At 40.4% G+C, this 27,300-nt stretch overlaps 1 protein-coding gene across 4 annotated transcripts in view; it reads left to right on the plus strand.

Annotated features, from left to right (window-relative positions):
• Nucleotides 1-27,300, plus strand: part of Npnt (nephronectin) — a 68,619-nt gene that overhangs the window by 22,164 nt on the left and 19,155 nt on the right. For 2 of the 4 annotated variants that reach the window (XM_021650049.2, XM_060392673.1), the window contains 7 exons: nt 10,017-10,109; nt 13,154-13,246; nt 17,629-17,748; nt 19,159-19,278; nt 20,677-20,811; nt 21,061-21,183; nt 22,448-22,843. In XM_021650049.2, the coding sequence (XP_021505724.1) occupies nt 10,017-10,109; nt 13,154-13,246; nt 17,629-17,748; nt 19,159-19,278; nt 20,677-20,811; nt 21,061-21,183; nt 22,448-22,843 (1,080 nt within the window). The remainder of the gene's footprint in view (nt 1-10,016; nt 10,110-13,153; nt 13,247-17,628; nt 17,749-19,158; nt 19,279-20,676; nt 20,812-21,060; nt 21,184-22,447; nt 22,844-27,300) is intronic. The other 2 variants (XM_021650047.2, XM_021650048.2) reach the window with 1 other exon arrangement.

Consider the following 27,300-nt stretch of genomic DNA (forward strand, 5'->3'; position numbering starts at 1 on the left):
AGGATGAATACCTATCAGTAGAAGAATGTATCATAGGCAAACTCTTGTCACATTCGCTGAAATGTTTTCTAAAAGCTTTTCCTTTGTGTAAAGATGCCTTCCAGTTTACCCTTTGGCCCATATTTGAATAAAGCTAATGACTCAGCATTTCTTTATATCAAAGGCTGTAAAGTAAGCCATCCTCTAGAAGCAGATTCTCTTTCCCTTTGGTTAGCCTCCTGTGTCTTATGTCACTCTCAGCTCTAATTGGAGAAGTGTTTGGATGAAAGCGAATGGGTGCTGGGAAGGTTGGGTAGCATTGCTTTTTGTGCCTTCCTAACTCATTCAAGCCGTGGCTCAAATATCACTTTCTTTTGTATGCTGTCCTTACTGTCACAGCTGACCTCTGTCCTTCCCTACACTTTGTTATTACACTTGCGTGAGCCTGGTTCATGCTGCCTTACGCCTTTGTGGTGGTTTGTGGATCAACATTATTTCTTCTGGCCCTGAAGGTGAGCCTTGTCTTAGACACTGTTATTCCCCGTGTAACAGGAATATAATCAGCAAATGCTTTTCAGCCAGTTCAGTATACTTTTAAGTGTGTAAGGGATAGGATTGTCTATGTTATAGGAATCAAAGGTTATGAAGGAGCCAGGCCTGGCTACTTCTCAGCTTTTGGGAGGCAGAGGCAGAGGTCTATGTAACGAGTTCCAGGCCAGGCAGGGTTTTATAGAGACCATGTCTCAAAAAAACAACAGGTTGTTGGTGATATGATCTTAATAAACTGTCTATTGTTTTTTTAGGAAGGACAGTTTACTGTGAAAATGAATATCTTTGCTTCTCTTCTGACTTACTATTTCATTAACTCTCTCTTACAGTTTAAAAAGGAAATCAACTTACATGCTTTTAATCTACTGAGCATAACCCAGTGATTGTTCACAACCATGGGTTGGATCCTTACCAATCGGGATCTTCAGGTTGCCTTCTGTTTAAAGGACTTATTATTGTTATTATTATTATTAAATGTTGCATGACCCCTTCAGGTGCAGATCCTCTGCTCCATCCTGTGCCTTTCTGGCCATTTTTCTGCTCGTTTTGTGTCCTCTCCCCTGCCCCCATGATAAATTCCTACTTTTCCTTTCAGATTTGGTGCATAGTTCCTGAAAGCAGTAGCTGGCATCTTTCTGATTCACACCTCGATTCAGAGAAAGGCTGCTGTGTTCTTTTAATACCTTGTGTGCCCGTCATTGCTTTCTTTGTTGGAAGACTGTGTTGTGTTTCAAAGGAACTTTTGTATATTTAAAGAACTCAAGGTCTGGGAGCTAGATTAGTAAAACTCTTAAAATATACTGTGAAATGTATATGGTTGTGTATGTAAATACATGTATTTGTGATTTATAATAGATACATGCAGAGGCTTAGAAAAGTCCAGAGGAGGACTGTAATTAGCACAAGAGGATAAAACAAATTTTGGAGATAATGAAGGTTAAACTGAGTACTGAAGCCCATATAAATATGAGTCTAACAGACAAGGGGCGTGGGGAAGACATTCCTTGTGACAGAATGGAGATTTTAGAGTGTTGCTTCCTGGGAATTGCAGTTAGCTGTGTGTGATTGGAGATGAAGCTGTTGGTCTGGGAAGAATTCAGACATAAGATATGGTTTGAGTGATACCACAAGTACTCAGCCAAGGATGATTAGGCAAGTCACATAAAAGGGAGCCAAATGAGTGAGGATAAGAAGAATACCATTCCGAAATCATGCTCTAGGGAGGGCCTTCTAATAATGGTTAGGCCTGGGTTGAAATCCACATGCTAGAGGGAGAAAGACAGTTGTGCCCTCTCTTATTTAACCAATTTTGTACTGATGAGCATTTAGGTTATCAAAGTTTGGCTAAGGTTTTCTATCAGTCAAATTGGGAACAATTAATAATTTTCTTAAAAAGAAACCTAGACAGTCAAATTCACAAATATCCCATATCATATTAGTCTAGGCACAGTTATAATATCAATTTAATTTTTGAAATAATGAATGTGTAGCTTGATTCACCTATTTGTGAAACTTTTAAACCTGAGAATTTTTTGTTGCTGAAGAAGGTAAGGATTGGTTACATTAAAGTTTTCTAGGCCTTTATGATGATCCCCCAGTAAGCTTGGAAATAGAGAGGATCAAATCCTCAACTAAAATAGACATGATAAATGTAAGCTCATGGAAATATTATAATGTGTTTCGTTATTTCCTGATTAATCATTGTATTGTTCTAGCTGATATTTGTAAACATCCTCTTTGATTCTGTTAGCACTGCTTTCTACATTTTCTAACTTTCCTAAATCCACTTGACCACCTACTGGCTCTTTTGCGTCCTTTGCTCTGAAGACATCTGTGCTTGATCCTGCCTCTCCTTGCTGTACCTATCTGCCCCAAGATGAGGAGTTGGTCTCATTCATGTTTATATCCACATTTCTTATGTGGTGTCTTGGAGAGGGGACTTTTCCTTTTTGCCATCCTTAGAAGCCTATTTTAATAAATGGTTGTATTATGATGGGTCTTTTTCTATATCCTTTACTTTGAGTTCCATTCAATCCTCTCAATAAATCTGTGGGTAAATTCAATCTGAGTCATGTGACTTTTCTACTAGGTAAAATGAAAAAGACAATGTGGTAAATTTTTAGCTTCTTATCTGTCTTTGAGAGGGAAGGTAGTTGGGTGATCTTTGTAGTTAATATATTTCCCCAGCTATCTTATTCCAAACATCTGTATTCTTGTTCAAAAAACCCTTGTTCAAAAATACATTGGTCAAACTCTTATCTCCCTCTTTTTTTTTTTTTTTTTACTTTGAGAAAGTTTAAATTGATAGAAGGAAGAATGAGGCCAGCGGACAACCATAAACTCCGTCTGTAATTACTAACATTATACAAAGTATATGAGTAATTATATAATTACTAACTTTATACAAATGTTTATCTTACTAACATTTTCTGTGAGTTAGTAGATGATCCACAGTGTGTTCGGTTGAGACTGCCCACCGTGGTATCTTGTAGATGCTCTTTTCACATCATTTCAGTGGCGACTATAGCATGGTGCCTCTCCAGTTCTGTCATATGTCTTGCATGCTCCCTGGCTCCTCTACAAAGAGGTGCCAAATCCTCTTCTGTTGTAGAATCTCTTCAAAGCCATGAATTCTGGTGTTCAGTTATTATGCATTGGCATCATTACTCTTCTTAAGATTCACACCATCCCAGATCTGGCCAGTGGAAACTCACCAAGCTAGCATCCACATGCTTCACATAGATCCCCAACATTCTCTAAGTACTTTTTTGCTTTTTCCTGTGGAGAAAACATTGCTGCTTTCCTTCAGTGGCCATGCTCTCCCTCTTTGAAGAAGATGCTTAGAAATAAAAACACAAGCTCCATTGTGCATCTTGCTACAGATAGCCAACTTACCAACAACAACAAAAACTATCTGTTTTTCTAAATAAATAGTAACAGTTTATCATATATTCTTATGTTCTGATTTAGGCTTTACCCTAAATTCCACATTATCTTAATGAAAACAGGAAGAAAACTTTAAGTAAACTTGAAAAATGACAACAGTGCTTAAAGGAAAATTTTTGAAGTGTAAAGGTAGACTGCTTAATTATGATAAACAAAAGCTGGATCGAGATGCAAAGATACACGCACAGCCACTTACATTCCTCAGGCTACTCTAGAAATAAGTGCAATTAGTGAGTGGTGAAATAGGTACTTGAGAAATTCATCTGAATTGAATGTTCCCAGTGCCCCCCCCAAAAAGAAGCAAGTTCGTACCAGATAGTTCTTGGAAGGTGTCATTTGGATACCAATTTTTTGGTCTTGACTTTTTTACTCTAGCTCATTATTAAAATTTTAATTATAGTAGCATCAATTTTTGTAAAAAGCCAAAAAAAAAAAAAAGAAAACCCTTTAGCAATACTTCATTAAAGCTTCAGAATCCAGTGTGTGCCTAACAAACAATAGAAAAAAGAGATTATTGTATTTTAAAATATTCTAGCAAATTTTGTTTAGAGTCTTTGGAAATTATAGACTGTTCAAGGCAACTTTTCCTTAGAAATGTCACTTAAATTCCATTTGCATTTGACCTCCCTTCTCTCTCCTCCTACTCCTTTCTGCTTAGCACTTTATCATAGCCCTTTTTCTTCTTTTCCAAATTACATCACATGCTGACCTTCCTCATCTTTCTTTATCCACCAGAAGAGTAGATTGAACATTGATCTGAGCGAAGAAGTTCTTAACTGAAATTGCTCAGCTCCCTTAGCCTGTGCTGACTCAGGGACAGTGGCCACTTCTTTTCTGCCTTATATGGGTACTACAACAAGAAATTCAGCCACAGAAAATGGTTTTTAGTGTTCAAGAGAACATTTGCTAGACAACCTTTTAAATAAGAATCAGAGGAATTTTACACTGTTCCCAGTTACAGCAGGAATTTAATGTTTTGAACTTATGGAGTAACGGACTAGTGTCCATACACTGTGTAGGGCAAGCTAGCACTGTTTTCCTCTGGAGATCTTGTACAATGAGTTTTGTCCTACATGTGATGTGTGACAGCTTAGGGTCCTTTCCAATAGTTTTTTTCTAAAGCTCTGCTTCCGTTCCTTCCAGGCTCTATTAATAAGCAGTGAGGTATTTCTTATTGCTTTTAGTAACATTACCTCTTCCAAGGTCAACTGCACTTTGAAATAGAGATTTTTCTTCATATTTGCATTTTTCCTCCTCAAATCTATCCAAATCAATCAACTCTGTGGAGTGGCTGGTAGTTATGGGAGCTCTCCAAAAGCCTCTCAGTTTTACAATTCTTCTGCTCCACTCTTCAATGCGTTTTGTCACCTTGTTCCTAAGTAAGGGGACCTGGAGGAGTAGGCAGGGCATGGTGAAAGGTTACAGGTGACACTCGGAGACTCAGGCCGTTCATGCATTAAGAAAATCCCTGTCCAGGATGGACTTGGATTGTCTTTGTCCTCATCACTTTCCAGAGCACCTGTCCCTTTGGCATCTCAGTGTGTCCTTACTAGTCCAGACATTGCTCTTGACTCCCAGGATGATTCACTTACATATGACACTTTATAAAATTGATGTGTGAGATTAATTGTCTCGTAGCTTTGGATAACTTGATATTTTTGTCAGAATTAGAAAGTACTGTTGAACTCTCAGAATCCCGGTTGCAACAGTTCCGATGAATGCAATCAGAGGGAAGAAGCATGGGCTCGGAGCAACAAAGAGCTGTGTTTGCTTTGCGTGTGGAGACCTGCTGCTCTTTCTAGTAAAAAAAAAAAAAAAAAGACTTAGAAGTTACTCTGTGCCCTCACTTATCCCCAGATATGACAGGGATAAGTTTTGAGTATGATAAGTACCTCTGTGTACTTCCTTCTTATAACTGATCTTGAAGGGAGAAAAATCTATCAGATCCGTGATCCTCATGTGTCCTTTATTTACTGAGCTGAAACTAAATGACGGTGATAGGGACAGTGTGCCAGCAGTGATCTGCCTCTCTTGTTTCTGATCCTCACGGAGGTCGGAGAACCCATGTTGCCCTCTCTGATTACCTGTAGTATCTGTAGGCATGATCTATTTCTCCCAGGTTCAATGTTTCATCACCTCTTGATGCTTTGGAAGATTGCTACAGATCATCTATCCTTTCTCTTCTGCAGTCAGGTGGATGAGCCAATTCACTGAGTAATACATGTATTACTCATATATGCAGTTTTGGTCACCCCTAAGAGCCACATTACAATGGAATTAGTTATTAATAGTCAGGCCAGCCTACACAGAAGTGAGGAACCAATTTTGTATAGTTTTCTTTTTTTAAATGAACATGCGCTTTCTGCTTTCTTATATATATTAATAAAGTTCTTTGCATACCTGCATGAGTATGTGGTATTGTAAATATAAAAATAATTGTGTGTTCTGTGTCTGTACCAGAAGTTAGTACAGGACTTCCAACTGTGTATCCAAAAAGCAACACAAAATATGCTTGTCTGTCTTGATAAGAACAGATTAAGTTCATATGCTACAGCCTAGTGTTCAAGATCAGCTAGGAGTTGTATTTGCAACAGTGACACAAGGAATGGGCGTAATGTTATGATTCTTGCTTTATCTTGCTTTCCATTCTCAAGATCGCTGGCCAGAAAAGAGCTGTAGTTCTCTATTCCCAGCAAGAACACAGACATATTTGACAGTCTCCGCTAAGCAGTATCCTAATGGCTCCACTCAGTGACATATATATTCCAGAATTTGGTGCTTTGATTACTCCTATCTGCCAAAGAGAATAGGAAATGTAATTTTTCCATTGTAAACCTACCCTGCACTAGAAAATAAAAACCAAAAAAGACATTCTGTAGTAAGTCAAAAAAGGAATTGGAAAGGTGGGAATCCAAAGAATCCTGCTGGCCTTTTATGATCTACTTTGGGTATCCTTTGATCTCATCTGCTATTGTAACCTACAAGAACACTTCCCACTCAGTGAGAATCCCCTTTCCCACCTTCCTCTCTCCCACCTGTTCATGTGCTGAGGCCTTTGCCTGTTGCCCCCACTGCCCCTTCCTCTTACCAGTTGCCCTCTGTGAAGGTAGTTCAGACTTGAGGCTCTGTGGGTTTAGTCACTCTCTGCATCCTCTTCTCTTTTCAGTTCTCTAATCCTGGCCCCTGTCATGGCTTAAACAAAATTAGTCAGGTGGTTAACTTCATATCTTCTGTCAGTCCCCCATCTATTTGAACATGTGTAGTATAATACATTGAGTGTAATAAATGCTTGATACACATTTACCAACTTCTAGCCCAGACCTAAAACCAAGATCATGGATGAAAGTTCTTTAATGAAAACTTTCGTAGAGTTTTCAATTTTCTCTCAAGAAAACAATGGCTCGTGTCAGCTCTGTGTGCATTCTACCCCTTTTGAAAGCTGCTGTGCAATCTGTAAGTGCTGGTTACCTCAGGGAGAAGTGCAGCCAACAGTTTTCCTTAAAATAACTGAGTCCCCAAACTTAGCAGAACTGTGAACAGCCCCGACCTCTTGGAATGTGTACATTTGATGCACCTAAGATTAGGGCATCCTGCTGAGAACAAATAAAAAGGGGGAGAGGACAAAAAACCTTTTGTGAGTAGAAAAACAGGAATTGATGGCCATCAGGTGGTCAGAGGTCAAAGGCCATACAACCTGGAGGCTGCAAGTTTGTACTACAGAGTGTCCTCTGAATAAACCTAATATTTATATGTGGTATTTTTTTTAAGCTTCCTTTTCATAACTTCACAGATATTTTAAAATTCCAGTTTTTCTAGAGATTATGTCTTTGATTTACAGATAACAAATATGACGGTTACCTTTTAAAGAAAGTATAACATTCTGGGTATCCCAGGAGACTTAATTACTTAGGTTACATTCATATATAGAAATGTTAAAATCAAAGGAATAGTGCTCCCAAAGTTTTTACAGTAGTTATTGATCCGTGCATGTGTGTGTATGCACATATGCCTCGATGCATGTGGAAATCAGAGGACAGCTTGTGTCTACCATGTATATCCTTGAGGTCAAACTCAGGTCACCACACTTAATGCCAGGGCCCCCTTACCTACTGAGCCATCTTACCAGCCCTAAAGTACTTCCTTTTTAAAATGAGTTTCTTTCAAATTTGCATTTCTTGATGATGAAGCCTAGATGTTATGGAGAACCATGTTTGGTTTCTTTAAAAAAAAAAAAGAAAAGAAAAGAAAAAACTGCATTCAAATGAACTGTTTACTATTCGGTGGGAATAATGTTTGGAAGGTTTTCTAGAAAGCTCGTTGTTTCTCAAAAAGACCCAGTTCCTTCCCCTTTGAATGTGCATCATGTCTAAAGTCAGAGTTGAAGAGAGAAATCTCTATCCTCTGTGCCCATCCTCTCCTGTAGGCTTTGAGTCCACACTCGGGATTAGTAGCCCTCTGACCTAACTGGCATAGTGCACAGGTTGATAGTAACAGCAGCAAGTGAACCCTGTGGAATGCCAGACAAGAGCTGAGTGATAGAATGCCCAAAACAAACAGTGTGTCGGTTTGCGGGAGTCTCAAAGGAAATGTTTGAGGCTTGTCTGAGGAGACTGGAAGCATGTCCCAGAATGAGCCAATCATGGGCTGGTATGGGAAGGAACAGGCAGAGAGGCATGGCAACTGCGTTGCCCTAGATCAAAGACTATCTGCTTTTCACCTGATGGTAACCAAATAGTCTCTTCCTGTCATGAACACAAATCATGGTTGCCTGGGTCCAACCTGAACTTTAATTGCTCTGACTGATCGCTCTCTTTACCTCTGAATTAGCCCTGGTTCATTTTGCATGCCTTCACCACACTGGTGTCTTCACAGCACTAATATCCATACAGTAATTCTCCTGTCAATGAGTCTTACAGAATCTCCCGTTTCCTGCAGATAGGGTAACACGCCCCATTTTGAGAGTTCATGAACACCAACATCCCATACCAAGCATGAATGACTGCTTCTTCTTCTTCCATGTTAGCTACCCTCCTGAGTGACTCTCACTAACCTGTGGTCAACTTTGCTGCACAGTTTTCTTCTCCATGGGAGGCCTTCTTCCTTCTCTGGTCCCATGCTTCAAGATCCAGCACATGTTTTTATGAGGCTTCCTATTCAAGCCTATATGTGATTATTTCTTTACACATTGTGTATTTGCCAACCTTTATGCTCATACATAAATACTGTCTTGAATTGAAAACATGTGTACTGGGGCTGACATGATGTAGGTGTTTTAAGGGTGTGGATCGCTCTTCCAGAGGATACAACTTTGGTTCACAACACCCATGTTAGGTGGCTCACAACAGCCTATAACTCCAGCTCTAAGGGATCTAATGACCTCTTCTGAATTCTTCAGACACCTGCACTCACCCATGCACAAACACACACGCTTAAAATAAAATAAATGTAAGAAAGGATCATGGAAAACTTTGTCTCTTTAAATTGTGAGCTCCTTGCAATCATACTGACTGTTATATTCTGAGTGTTGTAGTAGCTGCCATTACACTAGGAACATGCTAGGTGTAGCAGGGCAGTGTTTCTCATCGTTGGCTCCATAGCATTCTGTTGTCATTTGGGGAGTTTGTGGGTGGGATATCTGAACAGTGTAGATGTCCACTATTCCCTATATGGCAGCAAAACCCAAAGTGTCTCAGGACGTTGCCAGATGTCCCCAGGGTGCAAAGGATCCCCATGAAGAACCACTGACACACAGCAAACAGAGTAAACTTCCAAACTGTGAAAAGACCTGAGTTCCTGAGGAGAATGGATACTGTTGTTTGGGGAGAATAAGGTTAAACTAGGGAGTTTCAATTTTTCTAAGATGCAGGAAGTCGCCCCGAACTGAAGAGAACCTATAAAGCCTGCCAGGGTTAAGGAAGATCAAGCTGATGAGAATGTCTGTGTATAGAAGCAGTGAAGAGTTCTGGCTTAGTTTGCTTCATTTCTGACCACTTTCTGTTTAAACTATCACCGCCCAGAAAAATAAATATTTTATTATTTAATAGGAAATGTCTGTCTCGTTGGTTTTTGGTTTTTTGTTTTTTGTTTTTTTTACCATATTGTTGATTAGACCCAGGGTCTCCCACATTCTAGGAAAGCTCGCTACCACATCCTAGTCTGGAAAGCTCTACTGAGTTTAGATAAACCCAGTAAGTTCAGATGAAACGTTTTGTTGATGTGTACTTGAAAGAGTAAGTTTTGAAATTGTGTATGAACATTTTTGTAGAGATATGTTACCTTTTCTACTTGAATAGTACACTCAGTTGACAAATGTTTTCAGCACCACATGATACATGCAAACATATTTACACATGTGATGAATGCATACATGAAGGTTTGTAGTGCAGACAGAGGAAGGAAACTTTTATAACTTTTTTTTATAACTGTTTTGCTACTTTATTGTGAGTTCTTAGTTTTGTATCATCGTGCTGTCCATGACTTTAGTGCTTTATAGAAGATGCATGGCTGACCTGAGATTGACACACACTGTCCTCTTTCCACAGCTGTGTGTCAACCACAGTGCAAACATGGAGACTGCATCGGGCCAAACAAGTGCAAATGCCATCCTGGATTTGCTGGGAAAACCTGCAACCAAGGTAGGAAATCAGCTTGAAAGCCTTGGCTCCCCTACTCCAGACAAAAAAAGAATTCCAGGCTCTCACCCCAACCATTTTCATAGAGGTTTCTCCCAATTATGAAAGAATTAGAATAAGGATGGTAAATCTTTGAATAATGTGTTTTCTCAAAGGACGTTCCCTTACTTGTATTCTTATACTCATTAAAATGTGTTTGTGAAGAAGCAAACGGTTGTATCTGTAATTTAAGTCTTCCATTCTGGGGTTTTAGGAGATCAGCAGATAAAAGCATTTCCTAGCCAAGCCTGGTAAGTTGAGTTTCAGTCCTAAAACCCACATAAAGGTAGAAGGAGAGAGCTAAATTTACAAAGCTGTGCTCTGACAGCTACATATGTGACATGGCACATAGACCGCCACCACCTCACACACGCACACACACACACACACACACACACACACACATACACACACGACATAAAAATAAATAAATACACACATAAAGTTGGAAAAATCTTAACAGTCTAGAATTTTTAATTTTCCCACTAGTGTGCTGGCAAACCTTTTAGGAAGTAGAGTACCATTTGTTATAGTTAGGTATATAGGTAATAACAAAACTGGCCGCATTTTCATTCAGAAAGACTAAAGGTTAGAGACATTAGGTATCTTGACTAAGTAAACAGGACTCGTTGAGAAAAGCTGTGTTGGCTAAGAGCCATGACTTGCACAATCCATATTCATTTTGCTATGCTAGTTTTCAATGAAAAATTGTAACTAGAACCTGGAACCTTGATTATTTCACTTTTCCTCACAAGCTGCACAGGGCTCCTCCTCTTAATGGACTGTACCTGCAAACTTAGTGTTAAAAAGCAAAAAGGAAAGAAAAGTTAATGTTAACTTTCATGAAAAAAAGATCGGAGTGTCTTTTTACTTGAAAATGAAAACTAAGCTCACGTGTCTTAAAACATGTCCGACTTTGCTGTCTCTGCAAAACCAGCGGTCACGGCACATCCCAACAGGCAAGGCTCATTTTTGGGCAGCAAGGAAGTTTCGCAGTCTCTCTGATTTCTGGGTTCCTGAGGACTGTTAGCACAGGACTCACATTTGCCAAGTGCTTATATACTCATTCATGGAATGACAGACTCACACAACTCTTGGTCTTAAGAGTTATCGCAACCTGAGAGAACTCCACGGATGTTTTAGGTAACATATCTGTACACAGTCTGAATTGATAGACTGAGCCTGTTGGCTGCAAGCAGGGAGGCATGACCTGGGTTAAGTGTGAGCTCAGCCTGGAGTCCCGAGAAACCCTACTAGAGCAATGCAGAATTACCATCCAATAAATTAACTAACTGCTTTTATCTAGCCCATGCATTTTCATAAAGTATAAATCATGCCTCAGAGATACAGGAAATCAAAAGATTTTTTTTCTCAAGGAAATAAATGTCAAGAAGCAGTAAATTTGAAGTAATTTCACATAACTGGAAATTAGCATATGATTAAAGTTAGGTGTTGGGGTTAGAATCTTAAGTCATATTCACTTGAGAAGCAGCCTTAGAAAACTGCGTGGCAGAATAAACAGCCTGAATGAATGGGAGACACTGACCCAGGACCTGAGAGATGCCTGGGTGCCACCAGAACGGCAAGGCAAGCTGTGCGTTCAACTGGCTGCATCTAAAGCCTCTACACATTCTGGCTGTTCCGGGTGGCTTGCGCTTCCCTCTGAGTTGTTTTCTGGATTCGTTGCTCTTAAGATTAGATACAAAGTTATGATTATGAAATCATTAGCAGACTCTGTAAATCCCATGCTGCCTTTCACAGTGGATGGAATTCTAACTCCAATTCTGACACAATTGTATTTAATCATTTGTTCTCCGCTTGTTAATCGCCAGTAATGTTTTTCATGCCTAGTTCCTTCTCCTTCAGCATCTCTACCCAAACAAATCCACGCCATCCAAGAAAGATTTACCATTATAAATAATTTGCTATTATATAAAAAAATTTCTTTTACAGTTGTTCCACGAGGGAATTCTTTTTAGCATGTAAATTATCGTATCACCTGGAGAAGTATTCTTAGCATGTAAATATATCATTATATATATTTTAGAAATTAAGACTTTCTTCTAAAATGCACATTTTATATTACTTTCAGAAGAAACAATTTGTATGTATTGATTGCTAGTGTCCTGGATTGGTTTCTGTTCTATATGTTGAATTCTTCATCCTGAGGAAAGAACAGCGTAGAATTAGGATGTAGAACGAGACGTCAAGTCTGGGTGGACAACTTGCAGTAGAACGCCAGCTGCCTTGCTGAACACAGTTGTAGGTGCCTCCACCCTAACCATGGCACAACCCCAGAAACAAATGCGCCTTTGCTTTAGAAGGTTACGTGGCCGACTGACAGGATGTGTTGTAAAACAGAAAGCAGAAAGGCTGCCCTTTTAACGTTCTGCCTGGGGCCCAGGCATCTCACCATAGTTGGTTAAATACCAATGGCAACAGTTAACGCTGTTTTTTAAAGCTTCTAATGTTCATTCTAATTAAATGTAAATCAAATATAGCACATGTTTTCATTTTTGAATGAAAGCATGATGATTCATAATCCATTGTGTTATGACTCAGGTAAAAATCCATATTCATTGGATTTTAAACTATTATTAGCAATGTAACAATATAAGATAAATCTTAAATTGGTCATTAAAACTTCAGTATCCTAAACAAGGTTAGCTGACTATGTCATTATTTGTATGATTTGGTTTGGTGTTTTCCTTCTGTTTATGATGAAAGTCACATGTTAATAATCTCTTTTTGGTTTTTAATGGTATGAGAATGGTGGATTTTTAATTTATAATTTTTCCTTGGAAAGGAAGATAACTATCATAAATTTTTAGAAAGAAAATAAAGTGAAAGGGAAATCAGAATTAGAATTATTTGTGAAGTAGCCAAAGCGTCCTTTTTAAGCTCCGTCAACATTTTGTAATTGTTTAATATATACTTGTGAAGATTTTTAGGGCTAGAAATGACATCAGTTCAAAGCTGACTCTTATTACCTTCTCCCTGCTGTGAAGATGAACCCTCCTACCCAACTCCTCTTGACCAAGGCAGTGAACAGCCTCTTTTCCAACCCCTGGATCATCAAGCCACAAGCGTACCTTCGAGGGGTGAGCGCACAATGTCTCGGGTGGCCGCTCCTCCCACCTGCAAGGCTTCCTGCAGTTGTGTCACGTCTTGCAAATGCGTGGACTAGTGCGGAAGTGCCCAGCCCTCAGCCTGAGCACGGGCAGCAGGCCGTGGGAGCCGCCACCTGCCGCTGAGTCTGTGTGCCCTGGAGAAGCATGGAGCTTTCTCTCCTCTTACTGTATCATGTATCATTACTTTCCCTCCTCTTCTCTGAGTTTGGAAGCCTTCTCCCAAATGTCAGATAGCAAGATAGCCTTTGTTTTCATATGCAGGGGAAATCAGGAATTCCTCTACGAAGCCATGAGTTTGGATGACTATTGCCAGGTAGATTTTAGAAGTGATTTGGTGCCCTTCCTCCCTTACTGTCCAGGATATGGGATTTTAGATTTGTTCAGGAATCAAACCACCCATTTGCTTCTTTCTTTTGGTACACCGCAATGTCAGAAGGGTCATTAGGTGTTTATTGGCAACCTCTTTGAAGCCTTAGTGCCAGTTTGTAGTAGGGGACAGTAAAGCAGTGCCTGCCCTGCTTATCTGTGGAGCTGGTGTGAGACCCCATCACCAAAATGGTTCTCACCTTCCTAGCAATGGGAAAATCTGTGGGTGAGTAAGGTGGTGGGCTCTCTCTAGCTCTTCCTGATTTTATCTTTACCCCCTCATAGGCTTAGCTTAAAATAACTGAAGTAGTTTGTGGATAACTATCGTCTCTACTCATTGAAAACTTACTCAATTTGTACACGTTCTGTACAAGGGACCAGGACAATGCTGTTCATTTTAGAGTTGCGCATAATTAAGAGAGAGATACTGCTGTTGCTATTCTGATATCTGTTAGCCCGTGACCTTACTTTAGTGAGATAAAGGTTAGATTTCTGAAGCATCATCCAATGTATGCATCAAAGGGAAAGTGTCCAAATGGAGATGAGCGAATAGAAGGTGATTTTCTGTAAAAGTCCTGTGGCTATCTTATTTGATGACTTTCTCCAGGTTTTTTTTTTTTTTCAAGCTACCTTTCATTGTCTGCATGCTAATACAGTTTCTGACTCTCTTTGCCCTGAAGTCTAATAATGATGCTATGCAGCTTGCATTTCTGTTCTGGACCAGCTCTCTTCTCACGCCTCCCTTCCCCTCCAAGCTCCCGAGTCCACCATCCTGCTTAAATGTACTGATGATAATGCTCTTCATGAATTATGTGCATACTATTTAAACTGTTTTAATATAAGGGATAAAATTATATCCTTTAGTGTAAGATATGTGCATGATAGAGTTCATTATAATTTTATAATAGATCTAGATTATGCTTCCAGGGTAAGATTAAAGTAAACTTAAAATAAAAGCACTAAAGTTTATTTCCTAGACGTATCAACTTTTAAATTTCCTTAAGACTATGAGAATCAAGAGGAGTCTTTCATGTTTGTTATAAGCATATTTACCATAATTTTAAAGTGTCATTTAAAATTTCTGACTTAATTTGATAAAATACAAATGCCAGTACCACATTTATCAGAAACAGCACATATTAACACAATTTTGTAAGGCTTTGGGTCAACAAAGAAAATAGGATGGGATCATTCAGACTAGAAACCTTGAAGAAAATGGATGGCAAAGAGGTTCTTCAACAAGATTTCAAGAGCTTTGGTGTTCCCTCCTCATCATAATCTGTTATTGACAGTGGCTGAAACCCTGTGTTATTATGCCTGTAGTGGATCTGCTAATGGGCATCGTGAATTTTGCCAGAGATGCAGCCAGGCAGTCATGAGGGATATTAACATAACACCAGCCACCTGCCATGGGAATGTCATATAGTCCATTAACAGCTGCTAGAGCAATCTCTCAAGTTGCTTCTACATGCTTAAATTCTTACATAGCACTTAATAACAGGGGATATCACCAATAGCCCCTCATTTTCACCCATGGATACTTTCTGTGTTCTTCCTTTTCCATATTTTTTATAGAGCAATTTTCAGATTTTTGTTAAAACTATGACAGTTTGTTATTTTTTTTACATAATGTTTTATTAACTTCTTGGGAATTTCACCTCATGAATTCCAATCAGACTCACTTCCCAGTCCTCCCACCCTTGTAACCCACTTGCCCCAAAAAAACAGAGGAGGAGAAGGAGGAGGAGGAGGACGAGGACGAGGACTAGGACGAGGAGGAAATGGAGGAGTTAAAAACAAGTCCAATAGACTCACTGGAGCATGGTCAATTCTCAGTGACCAGCCTCTTAAAGAAAACTGGGTTCTTCCTCACCCCACCCCACCAGAAGCGATCAATTCAGGGGAGCTACATGTCAGCATCCTTAACACAATTGTTAGTTTTTATATCCTTTCAGTTTCACGATCCCTAACCACAAAGCAATTTCCCATTAGAAAGAAAAGATAAAGCTGGATTAAAACAGTTTTTAGGACTTCTAGCCAACAGGCTGGATTCTCAGAGGTCTCCTAAGGGCCTCACTGCCCTGCACTGCAGCCAGGTCATGGGAGCACCGCTTCCGATGGGTCTCAGCTTTAAGCAGGGGCACAGTGTCAGAGAGAGCTCCCGCTGGCATCAAATGCTCCTGGCTTGTGAACTGCCTGGAGTTATAAACAGCTGCTGGTTCCAGTAAGGAACCACCAGAAGTTCTGTTGCTCTCTAAAAATAAACTAGGGAATCTTAATCAACACTCTAAAAAGCCATCCATAGACTTCTCTTGAAATACAGAATCAAATCTTACTCCATTTCTCCATTTTTTTTTTATTTTTATTTTTTTTTTGCTTTCTAAACACAGAAAAAAAAAGATTCTCTTTCATACTCAGGTTGATAAATACTTTCTATGTCACCTCCAGGGAGTCATACAGGCCAGTGTGACTCTGCAGGAGCGATATTAAGGATGATAATAAAGCTTTTAGAAGATAAGGAAGATTTTCCTGACTCAGATGTTTAATAACTTTTCAAATAAAAGGTAGAAGAGTATGAACAGGGACTAGAATTTTACCTCAGGCAGTTCTGCTCATCCCTACTCCAGTCAACAGATATAGAAGTCAACTTTTTTGATATAATAATCCACAAAGTAGCTACTATGAAGAGAGATTCTTTTTAAATACTTAAAATGTGATTCTGTTTTGAGAACCTTTGACTAGACAAAAGACAATAAAGCAAAGAATTGAAGAAAACATAGGAAATGACAAAGTATTTGCTGTATTTATCTAACCTTCCCAGACTTTACCCAGCTGGCAATGTGCTTACTCTGTGGTAACGGTAGAAAAAAAGACCAAGTGGAGAGAGTCAGTAAGATGTGAAAATGTTCAAAGATGTCATAGTAATTTGGTGACTTTAAAACGTAGTATAGCTGCTTGTTTCAGTCGAATACCACATACCTCTGGTAAATGAGCAAGTCAGATTTAACTTTGATTAGATTTGGAAACAACTTTGTAGCTAGATATATTATCTGTATTTTTATTCAGTGATATGTGGAAATTGACAATTAAATTATGCTAATAAGGTACTTATGCTGCCGTTTCCAGACAAAATAAACATGTGGTCACGTTCCTTTTTAATGAGGTCTATTGTGGGCATTAGTATTTCAGTGTTTTATGTCATTGTGAATTTTATGTTCACTTGAGGCAATGTTCGGTTTGTGCTGGAAAACTTTTATATTGTGGAATTCATTAATTTCCCATTGATAGTTAAGCCAATAAACATAAAATACATAATGATGTTTTATTCCTTAGTGTTTCCACATGCTCTTCTTAACTGCCAAATGAATGAAAAGTTGTTGGAAGGCTTCAAAAACTTGTTTTGTGACTTGGATGGATCAGTGGGAGAGGACACTGAATTTTCTGTAATCCGAAGTCAGTATAGAACCTTTCAAATTGAACAAGATAAAGGACAGCCGTGTTCAGTTTGACCCACATAGATGAAAACATAGCTGTTTTTTGAGAAGGTCAAATCATTCCAGTGTTCTAACAGTTGCACGTCCTCTATGAAGTAAAAAGCATCATCCTTTTTTTGGTAGAATCCATTAGCAGGAGTGGTTCTAATAGCAGAGCACAGCTATTCTGAGCTTAGTAGCAGTCACACAGGCAATAGAGCACCCAACGGTGAGCCGCTGCCTTTTGTAGGGATTACAGGCAAGCACATATCTGTGGGGAGAACGCTCCCAACTGTCCCCAAGGATCAGAGGTCCATAAAGGTCCCAGCAAACAACTGGTTGCTCCCAGTGTAACGTTCGTGTTAAGATGATGCGCACAGGCTTTATCTGTTGTGGGAGTGAAGCTTTCACTGTCCTGGTCCATTTGTTGCCTTCACCGTCCACATTTTGAGAGGCGTTTTCCGTCAGTGCTGAGGTTTGTGATTTGCCCGCTTTGCCCCTCCTTCTTTGCAGATGTGAACGAGTGTGGCCTGAAGCCGAGGCCCTGCAAGCACAGGTGCATGAACACTTTCGGCAGCTACAAGTGCTATTGTCTCAACGGATACATGCTGCTGCCGGACGGGTCCTGCTCAAGTATGTCAAGAATCTTAACTCTTTTATAAGTGCTCTAGGCTTGGCTTCTGGCGTGCTTTGGTAGCCTGCCTTTGGGAAAAGCTGCCTCTCCATCCCTACTGAACAGGATGTGTGAACGTGTTTGTGCACACGTGTGGACCCAAGGAACTAAAGATCAAAATAAGAGGTGCACATTTATATACATGATATCCCTCCTAATGCGCAGGCCAACATTGACTGGGTTTATAAATTGTATCTAGAGCAAGAAATCACAATGTTTTTCTTGGTGTGTTTATTCCAGTGTTCTCCCCAGGTATAGAAGAACCATTCCAGGTCAAAGAATATTAATGATCACTGGGGCATTGCTTAGAAAGAATCCATCAGGTCTATTCGTAAATACTTCTCAGTTCACTTTTCTATTTCTTGATAATAAAGATTTTAGGATGACTTAAGAATTATCCAAATAACCGTTTTAAGTGAAAATGAATATAGCATCAGAAAATTTGAGGTTTTTTTTTTTTTTTTTTCAAACTAGGGTCTTACATATCCCAGGCTGGCCTCGAATTTACTATCTAGCTGAGGATGACCTTGAATGGCTTGTCTTCTTTCCTTCTCCTCCCGAGTGCTGAGATTGTAGGCAGGCATGTGCTGCCACGGTTAGTTTGATGATGTGCTGGAGTTGGAGCCTTCATGCTTGTGAGGCAAGCACTCTACCAACTGAGCTACGTCTCTAGGCCTAAGAGGGTCCATTTCACACATATCTTTATAAAAGAGCATTGTGTTTTTAAGAGGGACAGTACCCTAAACGTCTCTATAGGCCGAAATTTTAATTGAAGTTAGGTTTCTATGATAATCAACTAGTGGCCTGGTTTGTATTTTTTACCTAATTATCAATTAACTAAGTTGAATTTTATATAAAGAATAATAGTAGCTAATTTTGTTTAGTGTTATATAGACATTTCCCTGGAATTTTGGTTGATGATCATGTTTTTAATTGCATTTGACAGTGATTCCAAAGTTCCCTAACATTGTGGGAGCGGCTCACTAGGAAATCTTTTGTCCTGTAGAAAATTTCAATATGTGGATGACACAGTTAACTAGATAGTTTGGATAGGAATTGTGTGTAACTCAAGTAATCTGGAGAAGGACCTCAGTTCTACCTGAACGAAATGTGTCACAGAAGGCTTTATCTCTACCTGCCAATCCCTTTAAAACATCAAAGGGCTCCTCCAGGTTTTGATGAAACTGAGCTACTTCTCAATCATCCCGTGGCAGAGAGCATCTTTCCTTCCTGTTCTACCCTTCTTCCAATGTTGGTTAACTGACTCCCCGTTGTTGAATCGGTGTCACCTACTGCAGGACATGTGAAAAAAGCGCCTAAGTTACAGCTGCTGTCTACCTCTTGGAGGCAGCCAGTCACTCTCTTTCCAGGTGCCCTGTCATGTTCCATGGCGAACTGTCAGTATGGCTGTGATGTTGTCAAAGGACAAGTCAGGTGCCAGTGTCCTTCCCCTGGCCTGCAGCTAGCTCCTGATGGGCGGACCTGTGTGGGTGAGTTCATTCGTCAAGCATCTATCGTAAGATGTTGTGGAGTTGAGGAAGACAGTGGAAGGTATGAGGGAAAAGGCAGTTACTTAGGTACGTAGCTATCTGCTGGAAGCTTATCACGTAATTTAGAAGAGGACTTCTGTGAACAAATCAACACAATCTTGCTGTTGAAACTCGAGGGACAGGAGGAAGCCCCAGACAGAGGGAGCCGCATGTGCGAAAACACTGATATATAACAGAGCCCTGTGTTCAGGAAAACTGGATCTCTGTTTCTGTAATCCAGAGGCCAGCAGGCAGTAGAGCTGAACAGCTCACCAAGGCAATGTCATTAAGGGCATTATACCACAGGGCTTAACATGTTTCCAGAACACTGAGATGGCAGTATAGATTATGGCAGAGTCTGGACTTTCTAAGCCTGAGTGAGCTGCAGACGAGCTATGTAACCTTAGTTAGGAAAAGAACTTCTATTTATTGAGCTCATATCTCCCTTTCTTTAAAATGGAGATAATACTACACAGAACCATTCTATGTGCTGAATGAGATCGTGTGTTCAAAGAACTCAGAAGAGCTCAGCCCCAGTCCTCAGCATACAGCAAGCCCTGCATGGAGCTATTCACTAATTAAGACCCATTCACTAAGCACTTGCTGTGTCCAAGACAGTGTGCTAAATGCTGGTGCATAGCACCCATGAAAAGCACATAAGGTTTCAGTCCTTAAGAAGTTGGCCTCTAGTAGGAAAGACAGAAAATAAAAATAGTACTCCATAAAATCACTGACCATGCTAAATGCTAGCAAAAGGCAGTAGGAGAAACAGAAGTAGAAAGGGTCTGTCTTAGAAAAACATCATTAGCGAAGTCCTAAAGCTAGACCTGGGCCATTGGCTATATAGAGAACCTGCCAAGGGGCCAGATAGGCAAATGGCGAAGAGCACTGGCTATTCTTCCACAATTCCCCGCATTCACAGTGCAGCTCCTGGCCATCTCTAACTCCAGTTCCAGGGGATCTGACCACCTCTGGCCTCATCAGGCCCCAGGCATGCACATGGTGCACATATCTTCGTGCAGTCAAAACAGTCATCCATAGAAAATAAAATTTAAAATAAATTTAAAGAGCCCACCAAGTGGTGAGGTGATCTGTAGAGGATAAGATGTAGAAATAACGGGACTAGGTGGCGGCCTCTAGGTCAAGCAGCTAAGCGGAGTGTGCAGTATCTGCTGATCCTGGCTGTGAGGGAAGAAGACCTCGGCTTACCAGGACGAGTTGAAACTGGGCGTTATGGGATTTCTTCTTTTCAGAATGTTTTGGTTTGGAATTTGTCGCAGAGGTAGCCAGGGGGGCACCGGTTCTGATGAGCTTCCGTCTCTGCTCCTCCTGAGGTTGACAGCTAACTTGTATTTCCAGATATCGATGAATGTGCTACTGGAAGAGTCTCCTGCCCTCGGTTTAGGCAGTGTGCCAACACATTTGGGAGCTACATCTGCAAGTGTCATACTGGTTTCGACCTCATGTACATCGGAGGCAAATATCAATGCCACGGTACTGACACTGCCCCAATGCCTGTGTACTCTTTCTTCCCAGAGCACTGAGAAGTTGCCAGAGGTGGTGACAGCTGGACTGTCGGGGACAGGCATTAAATGAGCCATGTCTGCTTAACCCGCTAGCCACTCTGGAGTCGCCCAATACTGCATTCTTTCTGGCCACTGCTGTTTTATGTGGACGGCCGTAACGGTGTGTGTTTCACGTCATCATGTTTACCTCCACTTGTTTTTCTCGTCCCTGACGCAGACATCGACGAGTGCTCCCTCGGGCAACATCAGTGCAGCACATCTGCTCGGTGTTACAACGTCCATGGCTCCTACAGGTGTAAATGTAAAGAAGGATACGAGGGGGATGGACTGAACTGTGTGTGTGAGTAACGCCTCTCCCCCCGCCCTCGTTTCTTCATATGAGTTTCGCAAAGGTTCCTGCTAAGGAAGATGAGGGACCCTATTGGTTGTTGGCAACATGACTTTTCATACCTACTAACATCAACCTGATCTTCTATAAACAGTAAAGTCACTAGCTGGGTAACTTTAAAAACAACAACAACAACTTTAAAAGAAAAAAAAAAGACTCCTAATGCATTCTAATACTAAAAGCTTTAGAATTTCCTGAGTAAAGTCTAGGAGTTGCTTCCTTTCAGCTAGGGGAAAAAAGGAGTCCTCAAAGTTGTTGAATAGGAACTAAACATCCGTTGTTAGCATCACACTGGGGTAGCTGGGATATAATCTGCATGTTTGCTTTCTTGTTTGGTGTCTCTTTACTCCGCTGCTGAAAATAATCCCAGGGTTTGTTTTCTCTACCTTTAAAACTGCTCTGCTTTTAAAGTTTCCTAAGTTAGCTTTGGAGTAGTATAAACAGAAAAAAATGCATGCTTTTGAAGATGAAAGTTTGACAAACCAAAGGCCATAATTTACCACACATTTCATGTAACACGAGACAATCTTTAAAAAAATTCCCAAGTAAAATATTTACTGAAAAACCACAGGGCATAAAATTGTGCGGATTAAAGGGTTTTGAAGTGTTGGGAGGTCACTCCTGCTCTGAAATATAGCATCCCAGGCAGATTAAATATTGGTTCCTTTTGGTGAAGATTATCAATGGGAAATATGCCACAGACGATTTTTTTTTTAATTTGAGAAAATGTCTTTTTAGAGAGTAAATGTAAACTAGCAAACGTGAAGAAAAGACAGCTATGAAATTGCTTACATGTGACATACATGTAAAGTGTAGGTGAGGGAAGGACCCACCTGGTCTGTAGGGCACATATGCAGGAGGGGAGCACAGCACACACACTGCATTTCTCACAGAAATGGAATCTTTCCATATTTTGGAAAGATACTGATTTCTATTGCTACTGCATTATAAATATTGAAAACATTTTTTGTGCTTCAGATAATACATATTCATTGTAGAAACACCAATATATTCTCCGCATGTACCCTAAAGCACACGCATTTGTTATTCAGAAAATAGTGTCACTTCTTTTAGACAAGAATAATGTAAATGTGAGAAATAGAACTCAGTTAGCATGAGGTGTTTCTATGCATGAGTTCTGTTTTTAGTTTTCTGTTGCACTCATCAGAGAGAAACATTTTCATACTAATTTAAATCTTTGGATTTCTTTTTTCAGATATCCCCAAAGTCATGATTGAACCTTCAGGTCCAGTTTACGTGCCAGAGAGAAATCGTACAATCGTAAAGGGAGATGGAGGACAGGCTAATAGGATTCCTGATGCCGGAAGTACTAGGTGGCCCCTGAAGACACCGTATATTCCTCCTGTGGTTACCAACAGGCCCACTGCCAAGCCAACAATAAGACCGACACCAAATCCAACACCGCAGCCTACCCCACCACCCCCGCCCCCCCTCCCAACCGAGCTCAGAACAACTCCACCTCCACCCACCCCAGAAAGGCCATCCACCAGACTGACGACCACGGCACCCGCTGCCACGACATCTACACGAGGATTTACGGTCGACAACAGAATACAGACGGACCCTCAGAAACCCAGAGGAGATGTGTTCAGTAAGTCACATACATCATTATCGTCTTAAAGAGGTAGTTATTATATTTTATGTGGGTAAATGTTTTGCCTTCGTGTATGTAATATGAACCGTGCCCATGCCAGGTGTTCACTTACAGCAGAGGGGCCGTTGGGTTACCCAGAACTGGAATTACAGTTTCTGTGAGCTTCCAAGTGTGTGCTGGGAATCAGACCTGGGTCTTCTGCAAGGGTGACAGCTGCTACTAGCCACCGAGCCGTCTCTCTGGCCTCAGCTATTATCTTTTAGTAGACCCCTTTAGGATGGCAGGCGACCCTAGGCTATCCTTTCTGTAAATCCAGTTGCGAAGAAGAGTTAGCAATCTAAGGTCCATCCACGGTGACTGATGCACAGCAAGGAGAGCTGTGTGAAGAGTCGGTATGATTGGGCAAGTGAAAAGGAACGTGTGTAGATGGGAGGGCTCCCGTGGGTGTCGGGTAGCAAATCCCGGATCTTATCCAATGCAGGGATTCTAACATGATAGTGTTCACAGTGGGAAGCTTACTATGCCCAATGCTGTCTAACTTTTAACCTGTCTGTTCGTTCATTTAGTGAAGAATTTTGAGCATCTTTTGGGGTGACAGACTGTGTTAGATACTGGGCTCACAAAGCTGAAACAGGAAAGTTTACAGTCCAGTGGGAAAGACAGCCCTGGTAGTTAACGGAGAGGGAGGGGGGTGCGGGGGAGAGCAACTGTGCCGGTGAATGGGGTTTTGTTGACTGTTATAGGAGAGGAGTGAAGGAGTCAGATTTGTGATCTGGGGCATTTATGGATTCCTGAGTGGAGCTGGACAAAGGGAATGAGGGAAGAGAGGCATTATAGTTAAAGGAAGCAGAGCCAAGAGGGCGTAGGAGCAAGAAGCAGTATAGACTGCCCGCTGGAGGCTTACCATAGGGAAGGCTGAACAGCGGCCCCTTGTCCTGGCAGTTAGCTGGTGCAGCATGGGGCTGGGGTAAGACTCCTCACCCTCCACAGGTGCTGAGCAGAAAAGTTGTTCTCTCGTTCCCAGACTAAAATCAGCATGTTTGTACCGTCTACTTTGTGCATATTCACTTGCCCTGTTTCGGTTCACTTGCGTTTTGTTTCCTGTACATCCACAACCCTCTTCACCTTTATTTTATTACCGACTTACTCTATGCTTTTTCCCCATGATGGAACCAAAGCACACCATTTAAATTGAAATTACATTTAAATTAAGTTAAATGTAATTTTTATGAGGTAAATAGAATAGTGATGTTTGTAATTTGTGCGTGTGTGTGTACCTGTGTGTACAGACTTGAATGTGTGTGCATATGGAAACCAGGGGACAACTTCGGGTGTTATTCCTCAGGTTAAATCAACTTTTTTTGTCTTTTGAGGTTCTCTCATGGGTCTGGAATTGCCCTGTAGGCTAGCCTAGCTCTGTATTTTTAACCTGGGTCCCAGTGGTTGGACACAAGCTCTGGACTGACTCCCCAGCCCCCATGATGACTGTAGTTCTAGTTGTTCACTAGCAAAGACAAACTATTTTTGTCTATGTAGTATTATCAGGGTTTTTTTGTTTTGTTTTGTTTTGTTTTTTCCTTTTTGGCTGTTGTACATTTATGGGGAGATTGAGAGTCATTCTATTGTGGTTGTGCATGTTTTAGGCAATCTGAATAAGTGTTAGGAGAATCGGATGGTAGCTCTCAAAATATATATTTCATATGTGCATGCCTGTTTTTCAAATTGATTTTTGTAGTTGTCTCTGTATGTTCCCTCTCCTTTGTATTTTCCTATCGGTTAGTGATCATCACATGATGTGATTTTTACTCTTGTCTCAATCAAGTATGGTATTTATATTATTCTGCTGCCTTTACCGGTCATAAAAAGTTGGCAACATAACATACACACTAATGGTGAGAACATCTTTCTGTCTATTCCCTTTGATATATTAATTAATTAATAGTTTCTCTTTTTAAGGAATGTAGTGGAAGTTTCGGTTTCTTTAAAAACTCAGTTATATTATGTAAATATGTTTTCCTTTTAATCCTAAGTGTGGAATATGCTTTTAGTTTGTCCATAACTGATAATTGGCTCTTGGATCCGAGAGGGGTGTGGTCTTTGCTGGCTAAAGACAATTTAATTCTAAGGACTTGGAGAGGGTATATATAGATACCAGAGCTGAGAGAGAAAGAGAAGAGGGGAGAGAGAGAGAGAGAGAGAGAGAGAGAGAGAGAGAGAGAGAGCTGGCTCTCCTGACGACTGAGATTGATCTTGCTCCCAGAGAACCTGATGATCCTAACAAAGCGAAAGTAGTTAAAGAGAACTTTGTCCCCTCTCCCCACTAGCCTTCTTTCTTTCCTACCTAGTGTTGGGAGGAGGCAGGTTGGAAGGAATTAGGGTGTATAAGGGTTGGAAGGGAAGTAGAGGCATAAGAAAATCATAAGAAAACAGACTTTTAAAGGGTGCCAACAAAAGAGCCCTTCTGAATTTTCTTTGACTTTACACATAGATACACATAGAGGAAATAAAAATGGAGTTGAAGTTCACCAGTAGAACCACTGTGTAAGAATTGGGGACTCATAGCCCCAGTGATTCTCCAGGGCACTAGCTGTGAGAGGGTGTGATCCTAAGGACATGCCCTGGGAGGTCACCTTGATCCTGTGCCAAGGCTGCCACATGCCACAGATAACCCTGTCACTCAGATATGCTGCCAGGATCTCACTCTCACTTCATCTTCAGCCGTAGCTACTCGTAAGTTTGATGCATACAAGCTAAGAAGTTGGAGGCTTCTTGACTTCGTTTCCTGTGGTTATAGCATATATTCTGAAAAGTGAAAGGCTGCCAAGCTTTTTATTCAGAAAAAAAAATAAAGATTATATCTAGGATGTCACTGTTTCTTGCCATGAATTTGTGTCCCTTTGGACCAAGTCTCCTTTCCCCTGGTTTATAGATCCAAAATCTATCATACGTCCACACTTTAAATGACTGCAAAATGCAATGTTTTCTGGATTTTTAGAAACATAATCAGGCGCCAAAGCTGTGTGTTACTCACTAAAGGGCTCTTTCCTTGGGGAAGTGTATTGACATAAACAAAGAGAGAAATGTCAGTCAGTCAGAACAGTTATCCCAAAGCATGTGACTGTTTCCCAGCTCCTCAGATCACTTAAAATAAATTTTACTTTATGATTTCACTTTGTAAAAGTCTGTCTGTTTAAGGGCTCATATTTTTTTTAATGCAAGAAAGACTTATGAAACAATTCCTTAACACAATGTGGCTTGCAAAGAGTACCATCGGCACCCACGTTTTGTTCCTTTGCTACTGCCACAAGAGGAAGAAGGGATACAGAACTGTAAACTTTTAGTTTAAGCATTAAATAAGCGTTGGTTGTGATAATTGCCATAAAATGCCAGGCATTTTAATTTGGGGCCTAGAAACATTACTAAGCAACATTGTTCAAGTATCCAAGATTCTGACTCTTGTATCGCATGACCCTATCGGGACTCTCAAGCCATCCCTGTTATATTCAGTGTTCCTTCCTAACCCAGCTGGGTTCCTTCATCCCCCAGCTCACCACTGAGAGATGCTTGCATTTAACCTAAGTTTGTGAAACCATAGTATTGTCAGATAGTCAGAGGTAATGGCACTTGGTCATTGTTTTAAGATTCACTTTCTATGTACTTCAAAAAAATGAATCAACTCTTTCTTCAGACTAGCTTGAATTTTATTTCTTGTTGCAGCTATCTTCCACTTCTTGATTCTGATAGCCTTCCAAATGATCAGTTAGTTCAGATTCCAATTTTATTCTTACCCTGATATAGGGTAATGACAGTTAACATTTTCTAGAAAATTTTACATCCAGTGTACTTTTAAGTTTTTAAGCCTGATGTTGAGACATAGAATAAATCGTAGAAAGGGAACGTGAAGGTGGATTGAAGCATTTGGGGTGTATTTCCTCCAGGACTCTTCTTACAGCACTCGGAATCCGAAAGCCTGCTTTTGCTTCATACCTCTGCTAATTATGAGTCTGTGTCTATGTGTAATTACTCCTCTCACCACCTCAAGGTGATGGCCCAGACCTTCTTTTCCACTGAGTGGGCTTAACGTCTGATAGAATTCAAATAAAAACTGCCTGAATAATGAACTGCTATGAAATGGGAAAGATTATTTACTATATTTATTCACTATAACCATTCTGGAGATAATAAAAGTCACCTTTCATGTATGATACAAAATATTAATTGCCTATTTCAAAATAAGAATAGTCTAAGGCAGTGGTTCTCAACCTTCCTAATGCTGAGACCTTTTAATACAGTTCCTCATTGTTGTGGTGACCCCCAACCATAAAATTATTTTTGTTGCTACTTTATGTCTATGATTTTTCTACAGTTGTGAGTGATAATGTAAATATTTTGGAAGACAGAGGTTGTTAAGGGGGCCGTGACCCACAGGCTGAGAACTTCCACTCTAAGGGAGC

The sequence above is a fragment of the Meriones unguiculatus genome, chromosome 10, assembly GCF_030254825.1.
Source record: "Meriones unguiculatus strain TT.TT164.6M chromosome 10, Bangor_MerUng_6.1, whole genome shotgun sequence".
Classification (NCBI taxonomy): domain Eukaryota; kingdom Metazoa; phylum Chordata; class Mammalia; order Rodentia; family Muridae; genus Meriones; species Meriones unguiculatus.